The 27676-nt window shown below is 37.9% G+C and overlaps 1 protein-coding gene across 1 annotated transcript in view; it reads right to left on the bottom strand.

Annotated features, from left to right (window-relative positions):
- Positions 1–24711, bottom strand: part of RSPO2 (R-spondin 2) — an 82123-nt gene extending 57412 nt beyond the window's left edge. Inside the window, exons 1-2 of the mRNA XM_082719196.1 lie at positions 24693–24711; positions 15723–15911 (exon numbers count right to left, since the gene is read on the bottom strand). Coding sequence (XP_082575322.1) covers positions 15723–15804 — 82 coding nt within the window. The 5' untranslated portion in view covers positions 15805–15911; positions 24693–24711. The remainder of the gene's footprint in view (positions 1–15722; positions 15912–24692) is intronic.
- Between the last annotated feature and the right edge of the window lie 2965 nt (positions 24712–27676).

The raw sequence follows: 27676 nt of genomic DNA, 5'->3' as shown, positions 1-27676 counted from the left end.
CTGATTTCAACAGATAGAAGTGCCAGGAGGCCAAGCATCATGCTGGGGAGCTAAGAGGCACAGATGAAAAAGTAAGGTTCCTACACCTCAGGATCTTGGTCTACTAGAAGCAAAAGTACACAGGGAGGTAATGAGATAGTAATGTGGTTACTCTTTTGTATATACAGAGTAAGCGGGGGAGTGCATACTTTCAGGAAATTAAGTTTCCTGAAAGAAGGAAGAGAGTGGGGTAAGAAAAACCACCAAGAGGCTCAACACTAAGTGGTAAATGTCACGGGAAAGGGAGTTACAATCCATCAATACAACTGACAAACTGTGTGGAAGAGATGAAAAACAAAGAGAAGCCAAAGATCCCGTTACCCACTTCTCCTTTGGTGCCTCTGCCCTCTCCAGGATTTGGCACACCAAGAGAGTTTTATCTTCCCACCAAAATCTAGGTGACAAGAACCATCTGTTAACTGAATAGCTCAGAATGACCACTAATAGAAACAAAAGAATTAAACCTTAAATTAAAAGCAGAGAAAAACCAGCCTTTGTTAAGCTCAATTGTGATAATGTAATCTGTATTGCGATTAAATACTGGAGAAAGGGAAACAATCAGTGAGGTAGAGAGGACCCCAGACACATACAGATACATCCTTTTCTATTTATTCTTCATAATCAGGGCTGTTGGGTGGGTATAAGCAACCTTAGCACACCATGAAAATCTGACTGCTTACTGTCCATCTGCCCTTTAGTGGGTATCTCCATTCAGCATTCCATTCAGAATGTAACAGACACTGACGCCCACTAGGAGTATTTGGCCTCTGGACTGGAGTTGTAAGTATTAAAGAGCATTAAACCAGCCCCTGGAAAACCCTAGAGCATCTCTGCTCAGTGTATGCTAAAGCTTTAACAGGTATTCACAGGACAGGTTATTCCAAAAGACATTCAAAATTAGAATGTTAGCAGTTTTTCACATGGGAAGTACTAAACTGTGTAACTTAATATGGGAGTTTTTAATTGTTTAAATATTTTTAGGCTTCTCTAACAACTTCAAATACTGCTGTTTAACATTCCTTCTCAAAACTTGCAATGGCTTATGTATCCCTAACTAAAGTTTTTAAGCTTTATGTTACCAAATCATGTATTTCCAATATATACTATGGAAATAATCCCATTAGACTAGGGACTGTTAAAAACTATGACCTAAAATTTAAAATTATATTTTTTGTAGTATGGTCCAAGTTAGACATAGCTCTTTAGAAGCTCCATTATGTTTCAACCAAAAAATAATAATAATAAAGGACACATTCAGAGGTTTCAGGACTCAATGTTTCATACTTACAACTGAACAATTTTTGGATGACATAGAAAACCAGCACTACTAAGTTAAAAGAAGACCCAGGGTAGAAATCTGTGTAAAACCTACTGGAATGGGGTTAAGTCAAGATTGTCCTTATTAGTTAGGAGAATTAGCAGAGAGTGCAATTCAACTATGTCAAGAGCAGAATAGGAGCCAAAGGCAGAAAATAAGAACTTTGTTGAGAATATAGTGGCCTTTCAAATAGCACAGTGGTTAGCAGATCTGGGGTCAGAATCTTGGCTCATTTACTATTATATGACTGTGGGCAAGTCAGCAAAACTCTCTGCCTCAGTATCATCATCTATAAGAAGAGGTAACATGAGTTCCTATCTCAGAATTGTTGAGAGAATTCAGAAGAGTTGACAAAGGCAAGGATTTCAACATAGTTTCTACTGTGTAATTAGTGATCAAAGAATGTGAGCTATCATGAGTGTAGACATTTACCAACTAGGACAGTCCAAGATGGTGGATGAAAGGAAGCACAAACAAGATACAATACTCCATGGTAGTGGATATGTAGGTACATATGTGTATATAATCATAATAAATTTTTATGTAGGTACACTACTCAAATGAAAGATATTACCCAAACACCAACACCTGTAGTCAATATAATGGCTTTAGCCTTGTTTAGGTCATGCACCTAAAGAAATGGAATATAATTATTCATCGGTTACCTACATAGAAAGTCATGTACTTCAAACATTAGGAACCAGGACTTAGCAAAACAGAGCTCCAAATGTAACTTTGACCTTCGCAGGGGAAATTACATCCTCTCTGTGCCCTACTCCCTTCAGCAGCAGAGAGGAGGGGTAAAATACTAGACCTAACCATATCAGATGATTGTTTGGAGTACCAAATTTAAGATGAGAACAAAAAGTATAGGTGAAAAGTACCACATAAAAACTGTATTGCTCCCTAAAGCTAAATAAGCCCACCCAAAATATTATTATACTGGGTATCACAAAATGTTCAACGGATATTGCTTGAAAAGCGCAGTGCCCCTTTTTAAGTACAATGAAACTATTCAATTTTGGAAGTACACTAGCGTGGCCTATCATAGCCATTAGGGTAGTGACCACAAGGGCAGTAAAATTCTCACCTTGGTTGTAATTTTAATCAAGTTGCAATTAGATATGATGAATGGAATCCAGCCAGAAATTTGCATATTGTTTTTCAAGTAGCTATAAGAGTCCTATCTTATATGTCAAAGTGTCCTTTATTTCAACTTTGGAAGATACATGTACTATCAAAAATATTTTCCTCCCAGCTCATTTTACAGTGTTGCAACAGTTCATTTTTTAAAAATATCCCAAACTCAAATTTGTGAAATATGTTAGTAGATGCACTGAAATATCTGAATGCTTAAGAATTGTATCTTGCCAAGGGGGGGAAAAAAAGCCACAACTATATCTTGCCCACCCCCCCACACACACACACAAATCTGAAGAAACACTGAGGTTTGTGTATAAAATCATGTGGTCAAACAATGAGGAACTATAAAAATGTTGGCTCCATTTTTCGTATATTCAAGTAATGCATATTTGAAGCCATTCTCAAGATAACTGAAATTAAAACATAGACACATTTGCCTTGAATACAAAACTAGGTGTTTAAAGGGACTTCGTTACCCACTTAAAGCAGATCAGGGGAGGCCAATTACCTCAAAATAAAATAGGGAAGGAATGTGATAACAGTTTAAAAAAAAATCATAAAGCAAATGAATGTCTCCTATCAAATTTTATTTTCCTACCAAGCAGCAGATTGCTCATCTTGGTTACTCTTTGTGCTTTTTCCTTTTTTTTTTTGGAAAATTGTCAACCTTTCATATGAAGGTAGAACCAGAGCAGCTTAATAAACTTCAGACCTGGGACTTTGCTGAATTTCTCTAAATACTGGAAAATGCATCTCTCTCCACCCAACGAAACAGGAGAATATATGGAAACTAATATAGGTCTTGCTCGCCACTCAACCCTCATGCAAGGTAGACAAGAACAATGTCTTAATCCCTTCACACTCCCAATTTGGCAAACTTTTCCTCTAAAGGGCCAGGTAGTGAGTATTTTAGGTCTTGTGGGCCATGCCATCTCTGACTAAACTACTCAACTCTGGTAGAGCAAAAACAGACCTACATCTACAGTATGTAGATGATTCAGTGTGGCTGCTTTCCAATAAAACTTTATTTATGAGCACTGAAATTTGAAGTATCACTTTTATGTACTACGAAAGATCACTCCTCTTTTGATATTTTCCCCAACCACTTAAATGCCTAACAGCTATTCTTACAAGAGCCTCACAAAAAAGGTGGCACTGGATTTTTGCCCATAGGTCATGGTTTGCTAACCCCTAGGCTATGGAAATGATTCAAAGCCATGGGGCGTATTGCAAGAGAAAGGAAAAAAGAAAAAAGAAAAAAGATTTCATTTTTAAAATCCCAAATGGTAGCCTTTAAGCTTAGGAGGGCATAGTGATGTTTTATTTACATCATCTGACAGTGCAGAGATGACAAATACCAAAGGAGTAAGAGGATGTGGAAATGAGTTACCTCAATGCGGGAACATTTTTAGCGCCATGTTTCTCATACCATACTGATCAATCAAGAAAGAGGACCCCTTATGAGTTGCCAATAGGTCAAAATTCTTTGCTGTTTTAATAAGCTTTTAGGTTCTTGATTACATGTGACATTGACTTATCAGTGAAGGGTTGGTTAGAGAGAAAGAAGAGAGAATAACTTTATCAAACTATGCCTTTTGGCTAAAACCTGCATAACATTTATGCCTAGCATCATGGTCTGAAATACCTGCCAACTCTGTTTGTGAAGATGGCTTTGTTAGGTCTGCTTACCCAGCCTGATGACAAAAGTAGGTATTTTCAGCCCTGCTATGTATGGGCAGCAAACACTCAGGCTTATCAGGGGACTTCTCAGAACTTGTTACCTGCTCCGTAAATGGGGTTAACTCTGCTTCAGTCCTAAGATTACCAGGAGCAAATGAAAGGATGGACGCAAATGTACTTTATACAGAAAGTGCAAAATAGAAGACTTATTTGCACAAAGGAAAACAGCACAAGATAGTATCTGCCATTAAAACAAGGAGACTATGGACTCTGAAAAACAATCTGAAGGGTTTGAAGTGGCGGGGGGTGGGAGGTTGGGGTACCAGGTGGTGGCTATTATAGAGACCACAGATTGCATGGAGCACTGGGTGTGGTGAAAAAATAATGAATACTGTTATGCTGAAAATAAATTTTAAAAAAATAAAATAAAAAGTCTAAAAAAAAAGGATACTGTCAAACTTGGGTCTAGACAGAAATAAGAGGCTCATTCAAAAAATTATGAAGCCCACAAGAAAATTAAATGTAAGCTTGAGAACTAAGATTTTGTTAATTAAATAGCAGAGCAGACTTCTTCCTTTTCAACCATTAGGATTCTGATTAAAAATAAAAAATCTTCCTTTACAAATACTTAAAATTATAAAACCATGTTTGCCACAGAGAAGAAAATAGTTATTCCAGCTCTCAGGATATCTATTTGATAGAATTTAGCTTCCAGAATAAATAGAAAGTATGGACCATTAGTTTTCTCCAGAAGGTTATGTACTATCATTTAGACAGAGTGGTTGGCAACAGAGGCTTTGGCTTGGCTGCCATGGACCAGCGTGTCAAACATCCCTGGGGTGAGGGGAATAACCTTTACCACAGTTGTTGGTGGCATCTCTGATGTGGCTCACTTCTTAAACCGTTGATGGCTTAATCACACTGGGGCTACAGGTCACAGTGGTCAGAACGAAGATGGTTCTGCTCCAGCCACAGGAAGACCACTGTCATCTTTCAAAGGCTCAAGATAGTCATGTCATTTACCTGCTTTAAAATCCTTGGTGGCTTCCCTTCACTTCCAGGATCAGCTTGACTTGACAGCCCAAGATCCTTCTCAAACCCTTGATTTGAGAGCCCAAGATCCTTTTGAGCAGCAGGATCTTCTACTATCCTCTTACTTTCCTTCGACTTCCTTCTATCCTTCTAATTCCTGAGTCTCATCACCAGGGGCACCTGTACACTGGCCAGGGTAAAGTTTCCTCCAAACTCCCCAAGTTCTCCCAGCATACAGATACCTGAGACAACAAGGGAAATAAACCAGCTTTCTTTGGGAAAGAAACCAGCTTAAGAGAATGCCCTCTCAAAAAGTGTCAAATTAAAGTGAGGACCTACCCCCCACCCCATTCGAAAAAGAAATTCTGAAGTTTAATAATAGGTTTGGTTAATTTATTTTCCACAAGAAGCAGCATGGTATGGTTAAAGAAACCTAACTAAGTGAAATAAATCAGACACAGAAAAGCAAATATTGCATGATCTCACTTATATGTGGCATCTAAAAAGAGAGGAGAGAGAGAGAGAAGGAAAAGAAAGAAAAGAACTCGGGGGGGGGGGATCAGGTTTGTGATCCCGAGGCTGAAGGCAGGGTGAGGGGGGGAATGGAAAGAAGGTGGCAAACATACAAACCTCCAGTTGTAGGATAAGTGAGTACTAGGGATGGAAGTTCCAACAAGATGAACTATCATCAGGACTATTTCTTGGTGTATTTGAAAGGTGTTAAGAGAGTAAATACCAAAGATTTCACCACATCTCATTTCTTTTATTCTTTGTATTTAAGTGAGATGATGGATATAACAAAATGTACTGTGGTAACTGTCTCATAAAATATGTAAGTATAAATATGCTATACACTTAAACATCTATAGGGCTATATGTCAATTATAGCTCAATAAAAATGGGTTAAAACAAAACAAACAAAAAAGAAACACAGGTGTTAGCATCAGAGAAAATCCTAGACCTCATTCTTAGGTCTGCTTATGTGCCCTTGGGTAGGTTTCTGAGGCTCTCTGAGCTTGTTTTTTCAGTGATAAATTTGACTATCTACATCACAGGGTTGTTGAGAGAGCATTAGAAGAGCCATTCCCACCAGGAATTTGAGGAGAGGAGCTGGTCTGGACCAGCAAAAAGCAGTCATTTTTGGAGGCGGTTGTAGAATCATAGAATATTAGAGCAATGACCTCACAGCCTCCCTTACTTTTTACATATAAGGGCACCAGTACTCAGAGAATATGAGCTTCACCCAACATCAGAGTACGTCAGGACACCTGACTGGTGTCTAGCCCAGGAGCCAGCTGAGGACAGAGAAAGCTGAAGGATCCTCTCAGTCTGTGTAGTCACTATGATCCCTTGTCTCCTGCCCATAAACACCCCCCTGCTCTTCCTGTCAAAACATGGCCCCAGATCATGGTTTACAAAGTTTCAATTCATGTGGAAGCCATATTTCAGTCAGAATCTTTATCAACAAAGTCAAAACAAAAGTGAATTCGACTCTAAGATACCAGACACAATTGGAAATTAGAATATGAAATAGGAAACGCGTCAGGATACACAAAGTAATGGCAATCTCAAAGAAGAGAAAGTAGAGAAGGCCAAGATGGGAGTTGGGGAGGGGGGACTCGGGATTACTGGAAGCCTCCAGTGTTTTCTATTCTACTGTGATCAGGTCAGCAGGGCACCCAGACAGATACAGGATTACTGATCACACTGATGATTAATGAGGGATATGGGAAGGCCACATACTTCCTCAAAGTATCCTCATATGCTTAGGTGGTACTAAAACTTGACTTTTACTAAATACAAAGTGCCCTATTTGGTAATCAGCGACAGGTGGAGAAACATAATTATTACACTGTAGCAATTCTCAGAGTGGAGTTTTTCTTTTTTTTTTAATTAATTAATTAACTTATTTATTTTACAGACAGAGATCACAAGTAGAGAGAGAGGAGAGAGGAGGAAGCAGGCTCCCTGCTGAGCAGAGAGCCCGATGCGGGGCTCGATCCCAGGACCCTGGAATCATGACCCGAGCCGAAAGCAGAGGCTTTACCCCACTGAACCACCCAGGCGCCCCCAAAGTGGAGTTTCTGACCCAGCCCCTCAACATTAGCTTGGCACTTGTTGAAAATGATAAGTTCTTGGGCAGCATCTCATATCTACCATATCAGAGACTCGGGGCACAAGGGGTATCCCTTAGTGTTTTCACAGGTGTTAAACACCAAATGTCTCCTAACCCTTTGCTATCTAGCTATCCAGGTGGGGTGAAGACAGGAGAAAATAAAGCTAAGTTACACAATTTCCATAATCTTTCAATTACTGTTCTCACCTAACTGCTAGCATGTCCCTTCTCTGACCCCTTTTATGAATCTGTAATACACCTACCCTAATTTTCTCTTGTGCTTTAGCAGTACTTTGGGTAATAGTTTTAAAACACTATTATCTGTTTTTGTTGTTGTTGTTTTTTTTTTTTTAGAATGCCTATTGCTATATTTTTAATTTAAATTCAATTAGCCAACATATCCATGGTCTGATTCTCATAAGTTTCACCTGCAACCCAATTGGGTCTTCAGTCCATCCATAAGCATCTTCTAAGTAAAGACATTCCTATTTTTTTTATTTCTCATATAATCCCACCAATACAAATACCATAACATCATATTTGTTAGCGGTCTGCATCTGTATAGTTCTTTGAACACATCTCATACAGACTTTATAGTTCTCATAGTAATTATATACCTCCCTCTCACAGTTCATAGTTGTTCAGATTTGATTAAAAATATTTTAAACATTTGTTAATTTTAAATACTGAGACCTTTTCCCAAATGCATCATTAAACTTCATGATTCAGAAATGGCAGGTGTTTCTAACAGCACTTGAATTTAACATGTAGCAATTCTTTAAAAACACCTAAACACTGGTCTTGGAGTTTACAAATTAAGGGATGGTTATATTTAACTACGAGTTTTCTCATATGTTCAAAATTACTAGTTTTTAAGCCAATGTCATTTCAAAAACATGTCAACATTCTCTTAGCCTAGAACACATTTTTACAAACTGCCCAAATGAAGCAGAATCATAAAATATGGCAGAAAGAACTAAAAACAAAAGTAGCAAATTCTCTGGATTCTGAGCTCATTTCTGTAATGTTTTGTTTACAAATGATTTTTGAAAATACACTGCCTCTGGCAACAAAAGTATGTATTATTTTCTTATAAAAAATGAGCTGGTTCTTTTTCCGTCACTTCAGCTTCTTTCTGACCCTCCTCCTGGTAAATGAATAAAATGAAGCCTTGACTGATGGGAGCCAGATGATACTTCACAGGTTGCTGATTCAATAAGCATTCTGTTCAAGGCTGGTTTTCCCACTTGGGCTTTGGACTTTATGTTCGTCTGTCTCTTCAGTGACCTTGTTTCCTCAACTGTCCCCCTCTCTTGCTCCACCTCATCTGGCTCTTTTCCAATCCAGTCTTCTTCCATTTTTCTCACACACACACACACACACACACACACACGCACACGCTGATCTCCTAATCCAAGAGCCTTCTTGCTAGCATTAGAAACTTTTCAACCAGTGCAGCAATGAAGGAAAAGACGATGACTATCTACAATCATGGTGTCTGCTTGCCTAAGACTCCACATGCTCCCTCCAACCACAGCTATCAGGATAGTGCTCCAACAGAAACAATGAATTACTCCCATTCAGGTCAGCAGTTCTATTGTTTAAACAGTCCAACTCTGACATTGACCCCTTGCTAGTTCTCAACCCTTCCTGCTTCTTTCTTCTGGGATATCAGTCTCTCATTTTCTATTTTCCTGATGACTCTGCCATAGGCTGTTCTTTGCCTGCTCTTAAATGTCAACATTCTTCAGGCTTTAATCCTCAGCACTCCCCAAACCCCTCAGTTAATATCCTCTTCTTCTAGCCAAGGGTTGAGATTAGACCTCCCTTGAGATCTTTGAACACTTACATCTAATTGCTCATTGGGTACCTTCCCTAGGACATCTCATACCACCGTGAGCTCAACAGGTCCCCAAATCAACCATTCTCCACCATAATAGCCTTTCTCACCACCACATATGCCACTTCTCCTGTATTCTGCACCTCGATAAATTTCACTCCACAGCTCCCAAGCCAAAATCGTTAAGTAAGCCAAATCGTAATCTCAATTTCTCCTTTCATCTTTACCCAACATCAAATTACCGAGTCCTATTGATTCTTCCTCACTCGCTCTCTCCATCTCCCTGCTTCCACTATGACTATGTTCATTCATCCATTCATTCCTTCAACAAATACTTGTTGAGCCCCACGGAGTGTCACACTATTCTGCACTGTATCAGCCTAAAGAGGACAGCCCCAAATCCCTTTCCTCTTGGATTTTACCTTCTAGTGGGAGAGAAGAATAAAACAGAGAAGAAAAAATATACAGGACATTAGTTACCCATAGTGCTAAGGAAAGAAGGGAGGGAAGGAGGCAGTGAGAGAAAGAAGAAAGGAAGGAAAGAACTAGTGGGATAAGGAAAGTTAACATTTTAGACAGATCAGCCAGGGAAGGTCTGATGAGGAAAAAGCTCTTCTCATTTCATTTTTTTTTTTAAGATTTTTATTTATTTATTTGAGAGAGTGAGAGGGAGAGAGCATAAGCAAGGGGAGTGGGAGAAGGAGAAGCAGACTCCCCGCTAAGCAGGGAGCCTGATGTGGAGCTCGATTCTGGGTCTCTGGGATCATGACCTGAGCTGACGGCAGAGCCACCCAGGCGCCCCTCTTTTTTTTTTTTTTTTTTTTTTTAACCCTTGATCCCTCTTGCCACCTTCACTGCTGACTTCTCTTAAACTTTTCTTTAATGCTACCAAAAGGAAAGTAGTTGCTGACTTTATCATTCCCTTACTTGAAATCCTTGCTGGACTACTTGTGGCTTCTGCAAGCTGAACCGCCTCAACTGAGCACGTAAGGTCTGTTGTGCCCTGGTGGCCGCCACTGGGACTAGCGCCGTTTCTGGTTAAGGAGTGCAACAGGACTAACCCTGGCTTTTGACTTAATGACGGATGACTGTTTCTGTGTCTCCATGCCTTCACATGAGGCTTTTCTTTTCCTACCTATAATGCTTAATCCTAATAATTCTAAAAACACCCATGGGCTTCTAAATACACTTCAGAAAGTATATATCACCCAGCTTAGGTAACTTCATAAAATAAAAATCCCACAACCCACTTTGCACTCTTCTTTGAAAACTGAGAAAATATATCTCTCACAGAGGATCTGGCACAGGATAGAAGTGAATTATAGCCCCCTTTATCACACACTACACTCAGTTAATTACCTGTCTGCTTCACTCGAGCAGACATTTTGGGTCACTACCGACATTTTGGGCCAGATAGTTCTTGGTTGCAGGGGGCTGTTCTGTGCACTGTACAATGTTTAATAGTATTTATAGCCTCTATCAACTAGATACGAGTAGCAGCCCTCAAGCTTTAATAACCAAAAACGTCTGCAAACTTTACCCAATGTCCCCCAAGGAAGAAATCAGGCCTGGCAGAGAATCACTACTGTATACCACAAACAACCCAAGGGCAGAAACTAACTATGACTTCTCATTATTGTATCTCCAGGTATCTAGTACAAAAGCCAGCACATAGTAGGTGTTCAATAAATGTATGTAAGAGCAACAATCCTGACTTTTAGCACCACAGAGTAGTTTTAATTCTTTTCACAATGTATGTAAAAGTATATATATTTTTCTGGCTTCCTTCATTCAACATTACATTGTGAGATTTATCTACATTACTATAGGTTGTGGTAGTTCATTTCCACTTTTTAAAATTCATGATGCTTTTTCCAATGTTCTATTATTTGGACATTTGGGTTATTTCCAATTTATAGTTGATATGGGCAATGTCATCATGAATACTCTTTTTTTCTTTTTAAGATTTATTTATTCGACAGAGAGAGATCACAAGTAGGCAGAGAGGCAGGCAGAGAGAGAGAAGGGGAAGCAGGCTCCCTGCTGAGTAGAAAGCCCAATGCGGGGCTCGATCTTAGGACCCTGAGATCATGACCAGTGCTGAAGGTAGAGGCTTAACCCACTGAGCCATCTAGGTGCCCCATGAATATTCTTTTATATTTGTTTTGGTTACAACTCAAGATGGTAGTTTTGTTGGAGGAGGAGAGAGGGGAGTAACTGGAAAGGGAGAACACAAGTGTTCTTGGGGGGCTAACAGTCCTCTTGACCTATACTAGTGATTGCCAGTGTGTGTCCACTTTGTGATAATTCACTGATCTCTCCATTTATCATCTTGAACATAGAGTTCTTGTGATTTTTCATTTAAAGTTTTTTTTTTTTTAATCAATAAGAATGAGACAGTTTTGTGAATAGAGGGGGGGAAAAGGCAGCAATTCTGGTAAATACTGTACCATGCCAATATTCGTGAGAAAAATAAATGAACCTACCAAAGAAAAGCATATTAAACAAAAAATGCATTTTCATACATTTTTGTCAGTAGCACCCATTGTTAGTAAGATGCAAGGGAAAAGGTCTACTAGTTAAGAGGCGACCTGCTACAACTTTCTAGAAGGCCACTTAACAACATACATATCCAAAGTTTACAAAATATGTTATATGGTTATGTGTCAACCTATCTCAGAAAAGCTGGAAAATGTAATTTGTTTAAAGCTTTGCTTATTATGCAAATAAATCAGGCAATTGTATAAAACTACATGTGTGTATTTGAGAGGGACTGTATGAGGATATTCTTCATATGACTGCTTATATTAGTGGAAAACTAAAAACAAATCGTAATGGGTAATTAAATATATTAGGATATATCCATTCAATAGGATACGTGCAGCCATATTTAATGACATTAACAAAATGTTCATAATCCAGTAAGTTAAAGCAAGTCACAAAACAGAACAATGATATATTTGTATGGGGAGAAAGACATAAATACATATAGAAACAAATGGTTGGGAATAGAAGCCAAAATGTTAACCCTTGTTATCTTTGAGTGTTTTTTTTATTTTTGCCTTTGGCTTTTAAGGTCTATGTACCAAGTTTTCTACATGGAATATTTATAACAAAGGAACAAAGGAATAAAGCTTTTTCATGTAAATGATGTAAATGAGTTTATCAATAAATGAGGAAAAAATATGAGAAATATCACCTAACAGAATCAGAGACTATGGAGGCTTTTACTGTCCATTCATGTATGTATTTTTCATAATATGTTTAAAATGGCTAGTGAATTGGTTTTCACAAGCCTGTCTGATTTTTAAGCTCCACACTATGGGCACCAAGAAGCCAAACCTAGCCACTTCCAAGAGCAAGTCTTCCTTCAGAAGAAGGATGTTGTTTTGCAACTGAAATATTACTCCAATGTTTAGAAAACAGATGAGCAAGTTTCATTTCTAGAAATTTTTGTCAAGCTACTGTTGCTTGAGGTATAATTTTCTTCTCTACAATAGAACAAGAATCTCTTAAGAAAGTGAGTAGGATTTCAATTTCCAAGTCTGTGAGAGCTTTTCCAATTTAATTCTGCCTCCTTGCCTCTGAATAGAATACAAACAATGGAATATATATACAGAGTACAGGGGTGGGAGGGAGCAAATCATTTGTATGAAAGAACCACAGGCATCCAAAGTCATATTGAGAATTAAATAATTTTCCACTTTCACTTTGAGTCACAGGAGTCCTGTTAATAAGCCCTTCCTGCTTGTACTGGAGAAGTCGTGATTTCCTCGAGGTCAGTAAACTGCCCACATTGATTGTCTTCACTTACAGTAAGGATAACCAGAGCAAACCCATTCATTCTTACTTGTAAAGTCACTTTTCAAGGCTGATTTACAGTCACTGCTCTCCTTTCTAAGAAAATGGGTAAACTTAGCCAAGGATGGGTCTGTGAACCCTTGCCTGGACAGATCTCCAAAGACACTCTGCAGTAATATGGAGGGGACTACCAATACCAGTTTGCCTGGACAGTCCCAATTTATACCAGTGTCCCTGAATAGTTATTAATAGCCACCCCTTTGACTCATCAACATCCTAGGGTTGAGCAATGCATGATATAGCCAGCCTATTATCCATACATAGGCTATATAATGCTAGGCTTAGAACTTGGAATAACTGCCTGGAGCCATCTACACTCTAACCTCCTCTTTCTTGTGCACAGATAGTGGGGAATAAAAAATGCACCAAAGATTCACGGACTCAGATCCCTTAACACATCCCCCTCAACCAGGTGGTCTAAAGCAACCTGAATAGAAATCTATTTCAAGGTAGACCTAGCCTTCCATGAAAGTTAAAAAAAATTTTTTTTAATTAAAAAAAAAAAAAAAGAAAGTTAAAAAATTATGGGAGACACTTTCCTAGATAGCTCCCAAATCACACAACTTAAGGATAAGGTACGTATTTGCAAAAATTAGCCAGCCTGTTGATGATACATGTTGGGAGTTCTGTCTCTGTAATTTTTAATCCAAGCAATTCCATGAGGACGAGTAGATCTGAATTTCCTCTAAGCCTATCTATTTCTATCTCTGCTGATGGCAAAACTACTCTTCACCTTGAAACCTTAGGATCAAAGCTGATGCTCTCTTTTCACTCTCTGAAACTGGTTACTAAGACCCACCGATACTATTATTTAAAGCTCTGGAATTCATTACCCACAAACCTTTCATCAGAACACGATTTCTAACCTGCAGTTATTATAGGAGCCTTCTGCTCTCTCCTTTCCTATCCCTCTCCAATTCACCTCCCCCACTGCTGCTACAATCATCCTGAACAAAGCAACCTCTTCAGTCCTCCCCTGCTCAAAACCTGTAGGTATTATCCAGACTCCTTGGCCTAGCAGTCAAGACCTTTCTCAGTTCTCAGTTCCAACCACCGTTCTTACTAAGCACACGTGACTCAATGGCTCTCATCCAAGGATAGTATTTCTCCTTTAGGAGGTGTTCGAAAATGTTTGAAGACATTTTTACTTGTCTCAGTGACTTGTGGGCACAAAGGACATTTCACAGGCAGGAACTGAGGACCCTAAGTGTTCAACAACATAGATTCAACAACATAGATTTTGTCAAAATACCATTAGCGCCTAGATGAGACTTCTTGCTCCCAAGCACAGTATTTTTAGATATGTGTGGTTCCTTCTTTCTAGAATCTGTTAGTTCTGCCTCCTTCCAAAATAATATTGTCTTTGGATGATTCCATTCAAACTCTCTTCTTATCTAAAGACTTTGGGTGATTTCATTACCATGTATACAGTAGTAATGGGAGATGATTAACTTACTCCCATAACACACTGCTTGCCTGCTGACATAGCGTAGTGAACTGAATTAAGGTTTAACTTCTTACCTATTTGTCATTTCACTCCATGTCCATTTTTTTTTTTTCCTTATACCCTCTATGCCTTAACATTTAAGCTCCTTAAAGAAAGGGATGTTTCTATGGCATCTCACTTTTTTTTTAAAACTCCAATTACGACTGTTTACCTACAAGTTGAGAATAATTCTAGAAGTGATTTTTTAGATTAAAAGATTAAAAATCATCCCTGCATGCCTATGAACAGAATGCTATTCCTTCATCTTTTTGTAGTGGTTAAACTTCGAATTCTGAACACTCTAAGGTAAACTAAATATTTTAGTTACATATTTTATTAGTAATGGTGCTTTACAGAACCCTGAATGTAGGAAGTTCTAGATTAGACTAAACAAGGGATTACAAACTCAGATTAAAAAAAAATAATAATAAGGCAAAAGAGGCCACAGACACTGTAGTGAAGTAGTGAGAATGTTCCCAATATAAAGATATTTAAATTCCTTGGGGATTTTGGGGGGGGGTGGTGCTACATATGCTTTACAAAATTCGCTAACAAGCTTGTGTTTGAGATACTTTTTATGGGAAAAACACTTAAATAATATTTTTTAAAGTGTGTGTGCAATATACTTTTGTTTTTTAAAGATTTTATTTATTTGACAGACAGAGATCACAAGTAGGCAGAGAGGCAGACAGAGAGAGGGGGGAAGCAAGTGTCCCTGCTGAGCAGAGAGCCCGATGTGGGGCTCAATTCTAAGACCCTGAGATCATGACCCAAGCCAAAGGCAGAGGCTTAACCCACTGAGCCACCCAGGTGCCCCTAAAAGTGTGGGTGCAATATAGTTCTAGACAAAAGATAAAAATCTTCTTATCCGGGGCACCTGGGTGGCTCAGTGGGTTGAACCTCTACCTTCGGCTCGGGTCATGGTCTCGGGGTCCTGGGATCCAGCCCCACATCGGCTCTCTGCTTGGCGGGGAGCCTGCTTCTTCCCTTTCACTCTGCCTGCTTCTCTGCCTACTTGTGATCTCTCTCTGTCAAATAAATAAATAAAATATTTTTTAAAAAATGTTCTTATCCTACCCCACTGAAGTTTAAGCTTAGACTATTTCTGTAGTATATTTTTAAAAAAACTTTTTTTCACTCAAAATTTGAAACTTAGTTCCCCTAAGTTGTATGAACAGTAAATAATAGATAAAAATCAACTACTCACTTGCACATCTGTTCATATCTGGGGCTCGGTGTCCATAGTACCCGGATGGACAGGAATGCAGGCACTCTCCATACTGGCGCATGCCTTCTCTTCGAAGAAAGAAGAACAACTTCTGTTGACATCGGCTGCACCCATTGTCCTTGGAACAAGACAAACAACCCTTGCAAATGGGATTTGATACATAACTAGCTGTAAGAGAAAAACACAAAACACATGTTCAAATAGGAGTATGATCAAGATGTCAGGTCAATATAACATGGTGAGAAAACAAATGCCTTTTGTCCTACTCAAATTGCATTGAAATGCTAAATATTCCCCCACTCCACCCCCCAAAAAAGTTCATACACAACCAAACTTAGAAACAAAGAGGAAAGTCAGAGTTCGAGCTGAAACTAAATGGCTCACGAAGATGTCAGACCAGACAGAGGCAGACAGCATGGGAGGGTCTTAAATCCAGACCAAGAAATATGCATATGAAGACCAGACCCTTGGGTCTCGTTGTTGAGCAGGTAGAGAGAAAATATAATGCATGAGACACAAGAAACCCAAATTTGCAATACATCCAAGTATGAGATCCAAGTTCAAAGTATCAACGTAGAATCAAATCATTAAATCAAGACTCTAACATAAAAACATCAATCCATGAAAACCCACAAAGAAAATAATATGAAACTACCCTAAAGAAATGTTCTACAATCCTGAGACCTAGAACTTACATGGAAAGCCACCTTCACATCAAAATGAAACAATCACAGGGACAAGCAAACCTCCATGAGGAAGAATCACCAGCCTTAGAGAGACAGATCTCACACCTAAAGAGTCAGAAATAATAGAACACGTTCCTTAATAAATTGAAGAACTTTTCCCTTCCCCCACCAAAAAAAAAGAAAGAAAGAAATAATAGAACAATCTGAAAGAGACTTAAAAGTGATTATCTTCAGAATACTTAAAAGAGATAAAGTAAGGACTAGAAATCACAAGGGAAGAGGGGCAGTATCACCTAATGACTGTGCAATTAGAAAGAAATGAAAATTCCAAAACTGAAAAAAAACCCAATCTATGAAAAATTGAATAGAAGAAAGGTATTTAACTAGCAAACAGGTTTAAATAACACCAAACACAAAAAAGATGAAAATGTGGAAAGGTAAGAAACATGTAAAAAGAAAAAGTTTTAATATATGATTATTAAGTGTTACAGAGTAAAAACAAAACAAAACAAAAAACTAGCATGAGTAAGACATAATATCCGAAGAGATATTAGAAAAGATATAATAGAGATATAATCAGAAAGAGATGAATTCTTTAGATGAAAACTGCAGAGATCTGAGTAGATCAGTAAAAACAAGTCTGCATCTGAACACAGCATATTTGTACTAAAGAATGAAGACAAACCAGAGAGAAACAGATCATCTAGAAAGGAATTTTTATCTCTAGCAGACATCTCATCAGAAATAATGTCTGTCAGATGGGGGAATATTACCTGCAAACTATAATTCTACAAGTAACTAAATGATAGTTAAAGAAAGAGTGCAAAATAAAGATATTTCCAGTCAAAATAAGGGCAAGGAAATTATTCATCACTCACCAAAAGAATAAACTGTATATATCAAGGAAAATAAAATGGAACTCAAAGAAGTAGAATGTAATATGCAACAGTGATCAAATATGAGAAATATGTTGGTATGCCTATGAAAAGCTATCAGTTTTTAAGAATCAATTTCCAAAATTTAAAAATAATACATATTTTATATTTAACAGCAGTAACATGGAAGACTCAAGGAGGGAAAACAAAGGCAAAGCATTCAAAGTTTCTACATTTTGAGTGAGGAAGACCAATATAGATGAAACTTCCTTAAGTTACATGTACTTGTTAAAATTCTCGGTAGCAACCACAGAAACAGTAATGAATCACTTCTAAACCCGTGACAACCACAGATGTAGTAAATGTATAAAATAGGAGGAGGTAAACATCCAAATGTCTGTGACCAAGAGAATAGATAAATTATGGCATATTTTAATGATAAAAGAATTAAACTACTGGCACATACCTGAAAAGGAATGAAACTTACAGACATTATATTGAACAAAGGAAACCAGACAGAGACACACACACACACACACGCGCATGCACACACACACTTGGTTTAATTCTATTTAACTGATGTCAAGGACATGTGAAGCTTATCTATGGTGACCGAAATTAGAACATTAAATGCCTCTGAGGGTTTGGGACTGACTGGAAAGGGTACGCAGGAATTTTTGGCAGGTGTATTTGTTGCCTTAACAAATTACCACAACATGGTGGCTTACACACCAGGATTTCATTCTCTCAGTTTTGTGGACTGAAGTCTGAAATCAAGGTGTCTGCAGAGCCATGTGTCCTCTGACAGCCCTAGGGAAGAAACCTTCTGTCTGGCCCCAAGTGTTCCTTACCTTGTGGGAGTCTATCTGACTCTGTCTTCTCTATGTATTTCTGTGTGCCCTTTCTGCCTCTCATAAAGACACGGTCTTTGCATTTAGGGCTCACCTTAATCTTCCTATCCATCCTTACCTTAATTTCAGTTGCAAAGCCCCTATTTTCAAACAAGGTCATACTCTGAGGCTCCAAGTGGACATGAGCGGAAACAGGTGTAGGGTGTGCAGACCCTAGTTAACCCACTCTAGAAGGTGACAGAAATGCTCTAACCTTAACTAGATATTGGATATACAACATATATATTCACAAAACTTATCAAGCCATGCATTTTTAAAATAAGTAATCTGCATAATTTACAAGCAAATTGTATTTGAATTAAAAAAAAAAACAGGTAGGAAGGCCATATCTAACTTCAGGATAATGTAATTGCTACTTGTAATTACATATCTTTCAAAGATTCCACAAATTATATTGGATGCTCACCCATATGATATGCTTTACTTTTATGGCTTGTGTTTCATTTGAAATAACAGAAATATCCACTGGAAGTACAAGGTGGGATAATACTAAGTAAATGTTGAAACAGGATCTTAAAATGGATATATGAGCCTTATGGAGTTTACTACATCTGATGATAAAAAGAGTAATTTCAAGAAAATACTGTTTCCAGCCCTGGCATAAAATTAATGATATAATCTGACATCCCAATTTAATTTCTAAAGTATGAAAACTCATTTAACTTTTAGTTATATTTATGACCTTGCTTGGTCTACTTATAACAAGATATATTAAGTCACTCGGACTTCATTTTATTAAGCTAACCCACAGAAGAAAGAAATTAGAGAATAGAAAACTCAGCAATTTATTGAAACACTTAGCTTTGAGGCCACATGCTATTCGCCCTACATATAATTTTTCTGCATATAAAATCAGTATCAAGCCCTAAGTATTCAGACTAGCAGCTACACAACAAAGAACACTGTATACCACAACTTTCCTTACAATGATTCAACCACCAATATATTTACAGCTACTGTAGCACATCTATATAGGTTTTAGTCCCACAAGATGCTCTCTCTGCTTCTCCTGGGCTCCCACCCACAACCCCGATTGGATCTTACACCTTTTCTCGTAGGGAGATCCCAAAACAGGAGTTTGGCTCCTTTCAAAAGGTAAAACAAAGAACCGCCAAGGCACTCAGACCCAGGAATTAGAGCCAAGTCTGCTCTTTGATTTGGTCTTTAAGATCCACCTCTTGGGGGCACCTGGGTGGTTCAGTGGGTTAAAGCCTCTGCTTTCGGCTCAGGGCATGATCCCAGGGTCCCGAGTTCAAGCCCTGCTTCGGGCTCTGTGCTCAGCAAGGAGCCTGCTTCCTCCTCCTCCTCTGCCTCTCTGCCTACTTGTGATCTCTGTCTGTCAAATAAATAAAAATATTTTTTAAAAATATATTAAAAAAAAAAAGATCCACTTCTTCCTGGCTATCCAAGGACTCTGTTCTATCAACTGTTCAATGGTTTTTACCTGCCTGCTGAATCCATTTCATGGACATTCTCCTGCTTGCAAACCTACTGATGCTTCCCCAAACAGTTCCTTATTTACTACCATATTTTCTAAAATCTGCATCTGTGAAGGAAAAAAAGAATCAATACAGATGAAAAATTACTTCCTCAGATAGGATTCCTAATAAAATTTTGAGAGACCACTTTCTAAACATGTATATATACATGTATACATAACATTATTAATATTTTTCACAACTGGCCATACTTTGCATGTATCATAACTTGCCCAATTTCTGTCAAACAGTGAGCTTCAGTGTCAATTCTAACTTCTGCCTTTATTTACTCCGACCACCCATTCCATTATCCCCAACACTACTTTTTCTGAAGACCTCAACCAGTTTTCTAATCCTTAATTCAAACCCTCATTCTTGGTTTCTGGTCCTCACAACTCCTGTACCCAGGGTCATTCCAGAATGCTATATTCCTCCTCTGGCTTCCATGATAATGTCTCCTCCTATGCTGTTAGTTCCAACTCTCACTTTTCTGCTGTCCACTAAATCCTCTCATAACTCAGGCCCTTATTTCTTCTCACTAAGGTGGTTACGATGCCCCCAGACCTTACCCACCCCTCTCTTTTTCACTCCACACTCTGGTGTTGGGTTGATTTTACGGAGATTATGCTCATTGTAGGAATTTGGTTACACTTTATTCTGACACGATAACAATGATTTATAAAGCATTTTCATTATTGATGAAAATAAGCCTATACTATTTGTAATTGTCCCAGCTGCCTTCTAAAGAGATTCTATGCTGCCATTATTTTTGGTGTCCTGAGCAGGGTGTAAGGAATAGGTAAGTTTCAAATACTGGGATCCAGCTCAACTTCTCTGTTGTAAAAAAAGGGGTAAAAATTGGAAAGACAGTGGGTAGGATGCAAAGACCTGGGTGAGAGGAAAAGAGCTGGAGTCCTTGGAAGCTGTAGGATGGACAAAATGGCTTTGGCATGGAGGAGCAGGGACTAGGGAAAACTCTTTTTAATATATTCAGGGTTATCTAAGAGCATAACCCTCCTTAAGCACAAAGACCCTCTGGTGTAATACTTGGGAAGCAACTGATGTCTCTCATGAAAGAGCAAGTCTTAAAGAGGAGCAACCAGGGGCAAAGGTGAGGGCAGAGGTTGTTGGCTGGGGCTGCACCCATGGGAGCCCCACAGGGCAGCACTCCCTGCAGCAGGTCCATGAAGGGCGGGCTGGCTGCCTTCTGCCCTTCAATTTAACTATAAATTTGAAGAATTCTATCGAGGTTATCCAAATCCCAAATTAGCTTCATCAGTAAAGACAGAATCTGGAAGAATTACATACATAGCAGAATGGTTTAAAAAGGCAGTCTGTCATCATAAGCAAAAGCTGACGCTATGTTTTAGTTCCAAAGTTAAACCAAGAGTTCTTTAACACCATAAATCACACCGTGTGGTCACAGGTATGAAGAAAAGAGAATTACAGAACTAAGAGGATCAACATAAGTTAAAGACTTTTTGTTTTGTTTTTATGTATCAGAAGCTAACTTTCATCTTGACCAGGAAGATTTCAGAGTCAACAAATTATGCTCCACATTTGTTTTAAGGTTTTCTTAAAATCATTAAAAGCTAGGTCTTATTTACATGAACCTTGACTGGCTTAATGGAAATGAATCAGGGAATACTTATCTTAGTCCACATCAGATATCTTTATAACCCTAGAAATGAAGAATTCTCTTAAAGCAAAAATGATGGGAGCCACATCCAAACTAAATGCTCTTCCCATCCCCCAAACTTCTCTAGCAATTAATAATTCTTGTCAATACTGAAAGACAAAAGCACATGTAATTTTTTGCAATGTGAAGCTTCATGTCCCAAATCTCAAGTAGACTTTTAATTAACCACTGTCCAGTGTCAACTATTCTAGTGCTAAGTTGTAAATCAATAACTTGATTTAACACGAACTTCTACATCCATTATATGATGACTATTCCAAGCTCAGTATCTACAGCCAGGCAAAAATGGACTTTTAAACATGACTATAGTAATTTATTTGGTTAGGATCTTAATAAGTTAAATGGCTCTGCCTATTGCTATGAGATTTAATTCAAGTGTGCAGGTGAATAAACAGATCTTAATTCCCAGCTTTGATGACCATGTTTATTTGCTCTCTCTGTAAGCTTCAACTTTTCCAACTCTAAAGCCTGCTGAGATACAGAGGCTCATCATTCCAACCAAAACACTTTTTCTAAATCTAGACCCACCCAAAATTCTAAAGATTAAATATAGCACATAAAACATTAAAAATCTTCAAGAAGGTGTTGGCAGTAGTATCAACACAAATCTACACATACCTCCTTGACACAGAAAGGAACAAGTGGATATAGAGAACAAGAAAAATTATCAGGCAGAACCCAAGTAAGAATACCTATATTACTAACAAGTATATAAAGAGATTATAGACAGCATAAATATTATTTCTTAATTCTAGTTATTTGTGTTCCTCTTAAATAGCAAGGTCTTTTATGAATCCTGGTATTGTAAGTTTGATCTTTTGTTAAATTAAATCCAGTTAATCACATTTTATCCCATAGTGCCTTTTATGTAGGTGTTGAATGCCCATCTGTTTCTAATATTGTCCTAACACTTTTTAAAAGTGTTCCCCTGTTTCAGGATTTAGCCCTTGCCAAGCAAGAAGAAATCTAAATTCCTTCTTGATGAAGGCATCCATTTCTGACAAAAGGTACAAATTTTGAATTCTAAAATAATGGGACTGAACAATGGACTGTTGGCTCCCTAGTCTCACTCCATATTTGCTGGTTAAGAGTTCAAAAGATTTCTAAAGATAAAAAATTACTCTCAACTTCATTGATCAAACTTATGGCACCAATAATGAGAAACCTGCCCTGTTGTATTGTATACAGATCTAGCTGGGCATAGATCCTCCCACTGGAGGCTTGGCAGCATTAGGAGAAAAATCCTTTAATCATGGGTACTATACCAAGCTCAAATCCAACTAAGCACTCAAGGTCATGAATTTAGGAGTTACAGAAGATTTCACCAAGATGAAAAAGGACTATCTCAGGGTACTTCGTTTTATGGTAAGTTGTGAATATTCATAGAAAATAACATCATGGAACATGTAATCTGATCTTTGATGTAAAGACAAGTAATTTTAATACTCTAGATGATTATAGTTCTCATGCCTTGGAAAGAAAACATGTTAAAATTAACAATGTGAATAAAGCTTGGACAGAGATAAATTTCTAAAATGTCCACTTAACATGAATTTATTCTAGAAAATAATTTGAGAATAAAAGGCAAACTTCTACCAAAAATCCCAAAATTCTATAATTTCTAGAATTAAACCATATTTCTCAGAATATCTGTGTCTCTTATGAGTTCTTCAATAGATAACAAAATTTTTAAGTAAAAGGCTTAAAAAATGAACTTCCTGAACTACTAGCTTTGGGAAATCCGTATTAATTGGCTACCTAAAAGTTTGATAATTATTTGATAATTAATAATTCCATTTTACCCACCTAAAATAGGATAATTAAGATGAAACACTCACTAGGATTTTATCTCTACCAGTAATTCTTGGGAAAATAATATTTCTAAAAATTTATAAGGCCACACCCAAATACGGAAATCGCCTTTAGAGACAAGTATTTTAATGATGTTAATGAGATAATCTTGTTTCTCTTACAAAAGTACGTATCTCCACATGAAAAAGTGCTCCATGTCACTCGGCATCAGGGAAATACAAATCAAAACCACAATGAGATATCACCTCACACCAGTCAAAATGGCTAAAATCAACAAGTCAGGAAATGACAGATGCTGGCAAGGATGAGGAGAAAGGGGAACCCTCCTACACTGTTGGTGGGAATGCAAGCTGGTGCAACCACTCTGGAAAACAGCATGAAGGTTCCTCAAAATGTTGAAAATAGAACTGCCCTATGACCCAGCAATTGCACTACTGGGTATTTACCCTAAAGATACAAATGTAATGATCCAAAGGGACACGTGCACCCGAATGTTTATAGCAGCAATGTCCACAATAGCCAAACTATGGAAAGAACCTAGATGTCCATCAACAGATGAATGGATCACGAAGATGTGGTATATATACACAATGGAATACTATGCAGCCATCAAAAGAAATGAAATCTTGCCATTTGCAACAACATGGATGGAACTAGAGCGTATCATGCTTAGCGAAATAAGTCAAGCAGAGAAAGACAACTATCATATGATCTCCCTGATATGAGGAAGTGGGGATGCAACATGGGGGCTTAAGTGGGTGGGAGAAGAATCAATGAAACAAGATGGGATTGGGAGGGAGACAAACCATAAGTGACTCTTAATCTCACTAAACAAACTGAGGGTTGCTGGGGGGAGGGGGGTTGGGAGAAGGGGGGTGGGGTTATAGACATTGGGGAGGGTATGTGCTTTGGTGAGTGCTGTGAAGTGTGTAAACCTGGCGATTCACAGACCTGTACCCCTGGGGATAAAAATATATGTTTATAAAAATAAATAAATAAATAAATAAATAAAATTAAAAAATTAAAAAAAAATAAAATAAAATATCAAAAAAAAAAGTACGTATCTCACTGTACCAAAACTCAAGGCTACCAGGAGACTTTAAAATATAGAGGGAGAGAGCTAAATGGAGTCAAAGATTTATATTAACACATAAAGTGCTAATAACTTGGAAAACATGAAGAAAATGACCACAGTTATAATCTCATTACTCGCCAGTGCCACTGGAGCCACAATCCTCATAAATTGGAACCTCAGAAGTACATTGACTCCCACAGCTAACTGTGGCCATAGTGTGGTTCACTGGGCAGGAATTTCCTCCCCCCACCCCAATGGAGCAGGGAAGGAGAAAGCCCCAATGAGGCATGTGTCATGCAGGCTTTAAATGGGACAACTAAGATGTCACAGGGAAGCCCAGAACAGTCAGTAAATGTGGGTCAAGGAAAGATGATGAACCAAGACACCATTGCAAAACACATATGGAGCCTTACCTGGGTGTGTTTGAGAGCACAACAAACCGATCTGGAACTTCATAAGCCACAGACATCACTAGCAGTTAAAACAGCCTGCCCAAAAGTGGAGGAGTGAGCTACTCAGGTAGAACAGAAAAATTCCAAAAGAATTAAAGAGAATTTAAAAATTCTCCAAAAACATGTTTCCAAAATGGTCATGAATACCCTAAGTAAAAAGACAAGTCATACATATGGGGTGGGGGGAGCAGCTATATGTATATATAGACCTGGATTAAAAAAAAAAAAGTCATAAGCCCTCGATTTAGCATATGCAATTCCCCAAATGAAATTTCTCCCATAATTGAAGCCAAGCCTATAAGAATTATTCGTTTCTGGGGAATCTGGGTGGCTCAGATGGTTGGGTGTCACCTTCAGCTCAGGTCATGATCTCCGGGTCCTGGGATTAAGCCCAACATGGAGCTCCCAGCTGGCTCACTGGGGAGCCTGCTTCTCCCTTTCCCTCTTCCTCTCCCCCTGCTTGTGTGCTCTCTCTCTCTCTCAAATAAATAAAATCTTTAAAAAAAAAAAAAAAAAAAAGAACTATTCCTTTTCACCCCCTAAAACTCTGATGCAAAAATCATAATGCATATCCCTATACTAGATGATAATTCTGACAGATAATGGGGAGGGGGTATTGTACCATTAAGGCGCAGAAGATACTCATCACAAAACTCAGTTACCACAGTGGACAGATACTGCCACCAGAATCACGTGCTCTTCAGCTTCTCCTACTGCTAACACCAAGAACTTAAATGAGTTGATAAAATCAGAGAAAAAAATGGAAGATGGCTTGAGATTGCTCATTTTTTCAAAGATACATGATGTTTTTGAAACAAGCGAAGAGTCATATGTTGTATAAAGTAAGCCACCTGCTTGAATCTGTGAGAGTACAAAAAAAAAAAATACTCTATAAAATGATTCTCAGGCTAAAAGAAAAGCAAGCTTGAAGTTAGAATGTGTGCAATCCTATAAGCTAAAAACTGCTGTGTAGCACAGATTACTCATGCCAAGTGTTGGCTTAGGGTTTCATGACATACTTAAGCAACTCCATGGAAATGTTGACAGACTGTTGGTGCTAATGGTAACTCCAACAAGAGATCTAACTATATACATTTATGAAGATTGTGAAACCACCACTCTTACAGGGTTCCATGTTTACATAAGAAGATAATCCAATTATTTAAATAGAGAAAAACAAACTGCTCACAAACAGAGCCAGAATTTTATTCCATAAAGTACTTAAGTATATCTTATACTAACACTATTTCAAAATAAGTTTTGCATGCTTCGTAAGTTCTGTAAGTGCCATGGTATCTGACCTAATTGCCTGTAGATAAATCTCCCCCACACCCCCATAAATTAAATTGTTTTTAAAAAGGGGAGGAGAGGTAGGATGAAGTCTATTCAATATATGTTCCCATTCTCATCGTATATGAGTAATCCCTCATAGACTATCTGCATCCTAGAATAGAAACTAGTTTGGTAACTTCTGCTTATGCCACTTTTAATTTAAAACAATAATTGGAAAGCAAACTGGATGGTTCATTTGGTGTCATAAACACAGCCCTCAAGAAGAATCTGTGTCATAACTAACCAGATTAAAGACTCCATGTGTTTTAGATGTGGAAACTTCCATGGGTCATACCACTGTGTTTTAAATTTGAGAATGAACACTATTAGCTACACTGTCCTGGAGAAAGGTTTCTTCAAACAAAGATAATAAAATTTTTTTAAGTTGCATTAATGAAAAACACACTAGCAAGCCCTTAGGGTTGACAAACATTATGCAATAATTATTCAAGACTTCACTGTGATGCAAGAAAAAAAAAACAGTGAAAGCTTTATTATATTCAATGTAGGTCACTCTCGGTAAAAATCACATTCATGAACAAAAATCTGAATGATTCACTACTTAATCTCCAGACCTACACAAGATATGGTCCTGAATTGTTAAATTGTCTGCATTTAAGATTTTAAAACAGTCTATTTTAAAATACTTTGTCAACATGCCTCACAGCAATCCTTACCTTGGACCCAGTTTGAAATCTATCTGGTTCACCAGTCTTTCATTCTAAGAAAGTTCTGTCTATTCAGAACAAGAAGCAAGCAACGAAAAAGAGGAAAGTCAAAATGGGGGGAAAAAGAGAAAACGGTATATGATAAATTGTAGGCTAAATGCTTTCATTCTTTTTGAAAGTCATGCTTATTACTCATAATTTCTGTTTATCAAAGCAAATAAACAGATCAGAGAGTTTAAGAAACCTTTTCAAGGTCATAAAGTTTGTTAGTGACAAATCTGAATCCAGCTCTCTCAAAAGCCATTTTTCCCCCATTAAGAGATACATGTACAGCACCTAGGAGAAAAAAAATGCATGATAGCATGATTGAAACAGAGTTCTTTCAAATTAGGCTATACCCTTGTAATTGCTCAATGTGCCTTTGCTCTGTTTTTAGCTCCAGCAAAATAACCAAAGTTTCTTTTGATGATTAGTCACTAAGAGCACTATACTAAGTCTTTCCTAACATATCTAAGAACATATTAAATCTCATAAACCAACAAAATTAAGATGTCATCTACAGAAACATTTCAGAGGAACACTGTTGATACAATGAAAAGGATAACAGGGAAACTGATTTACAGGTTTCTTCTGGCAGAGGTTAGAGGATCTTCAGAATTACAAATGGAAAGTATTTGTTTGGGCATACAGAAAAAGGCCAGCACTTTTTCAATAGGTATCTCTACTTGACAAGTTCAAAGGAAAAAAAAAAAAAAAACCTACCCAAACCATACAATTTCCTGCAAATGGGCCACTCCCCTCAATGACTTTGAAGACAGATGCCCTCCTGGCCAGGGGGCCTTTGAAGTAACAGAGAAGGCATACCTGTGTAATTATAAAGGCTGGGGATGCCACTCAAATGATCAAAACTAGACTTTAAAGATGTGCTAAAGTGGAGAGATATGG

This window comes from Mustela nivalis, assembly GCF_964662115.1.
Source record: "Mustela nivalis genome assembly, chromosome: 2".
Classification (NCBI taxonomy): domain Eukaryota; kingdom Metazoa; phylum Chordata; class Mammalia; order Carnivora; family Mustelidae; genus Mustela; species Mustela nivalis.
Note: the sequence above shows the minus strand (reverse complement) of the source record. Positions and strands in the feature narration are given on the sequence as shown.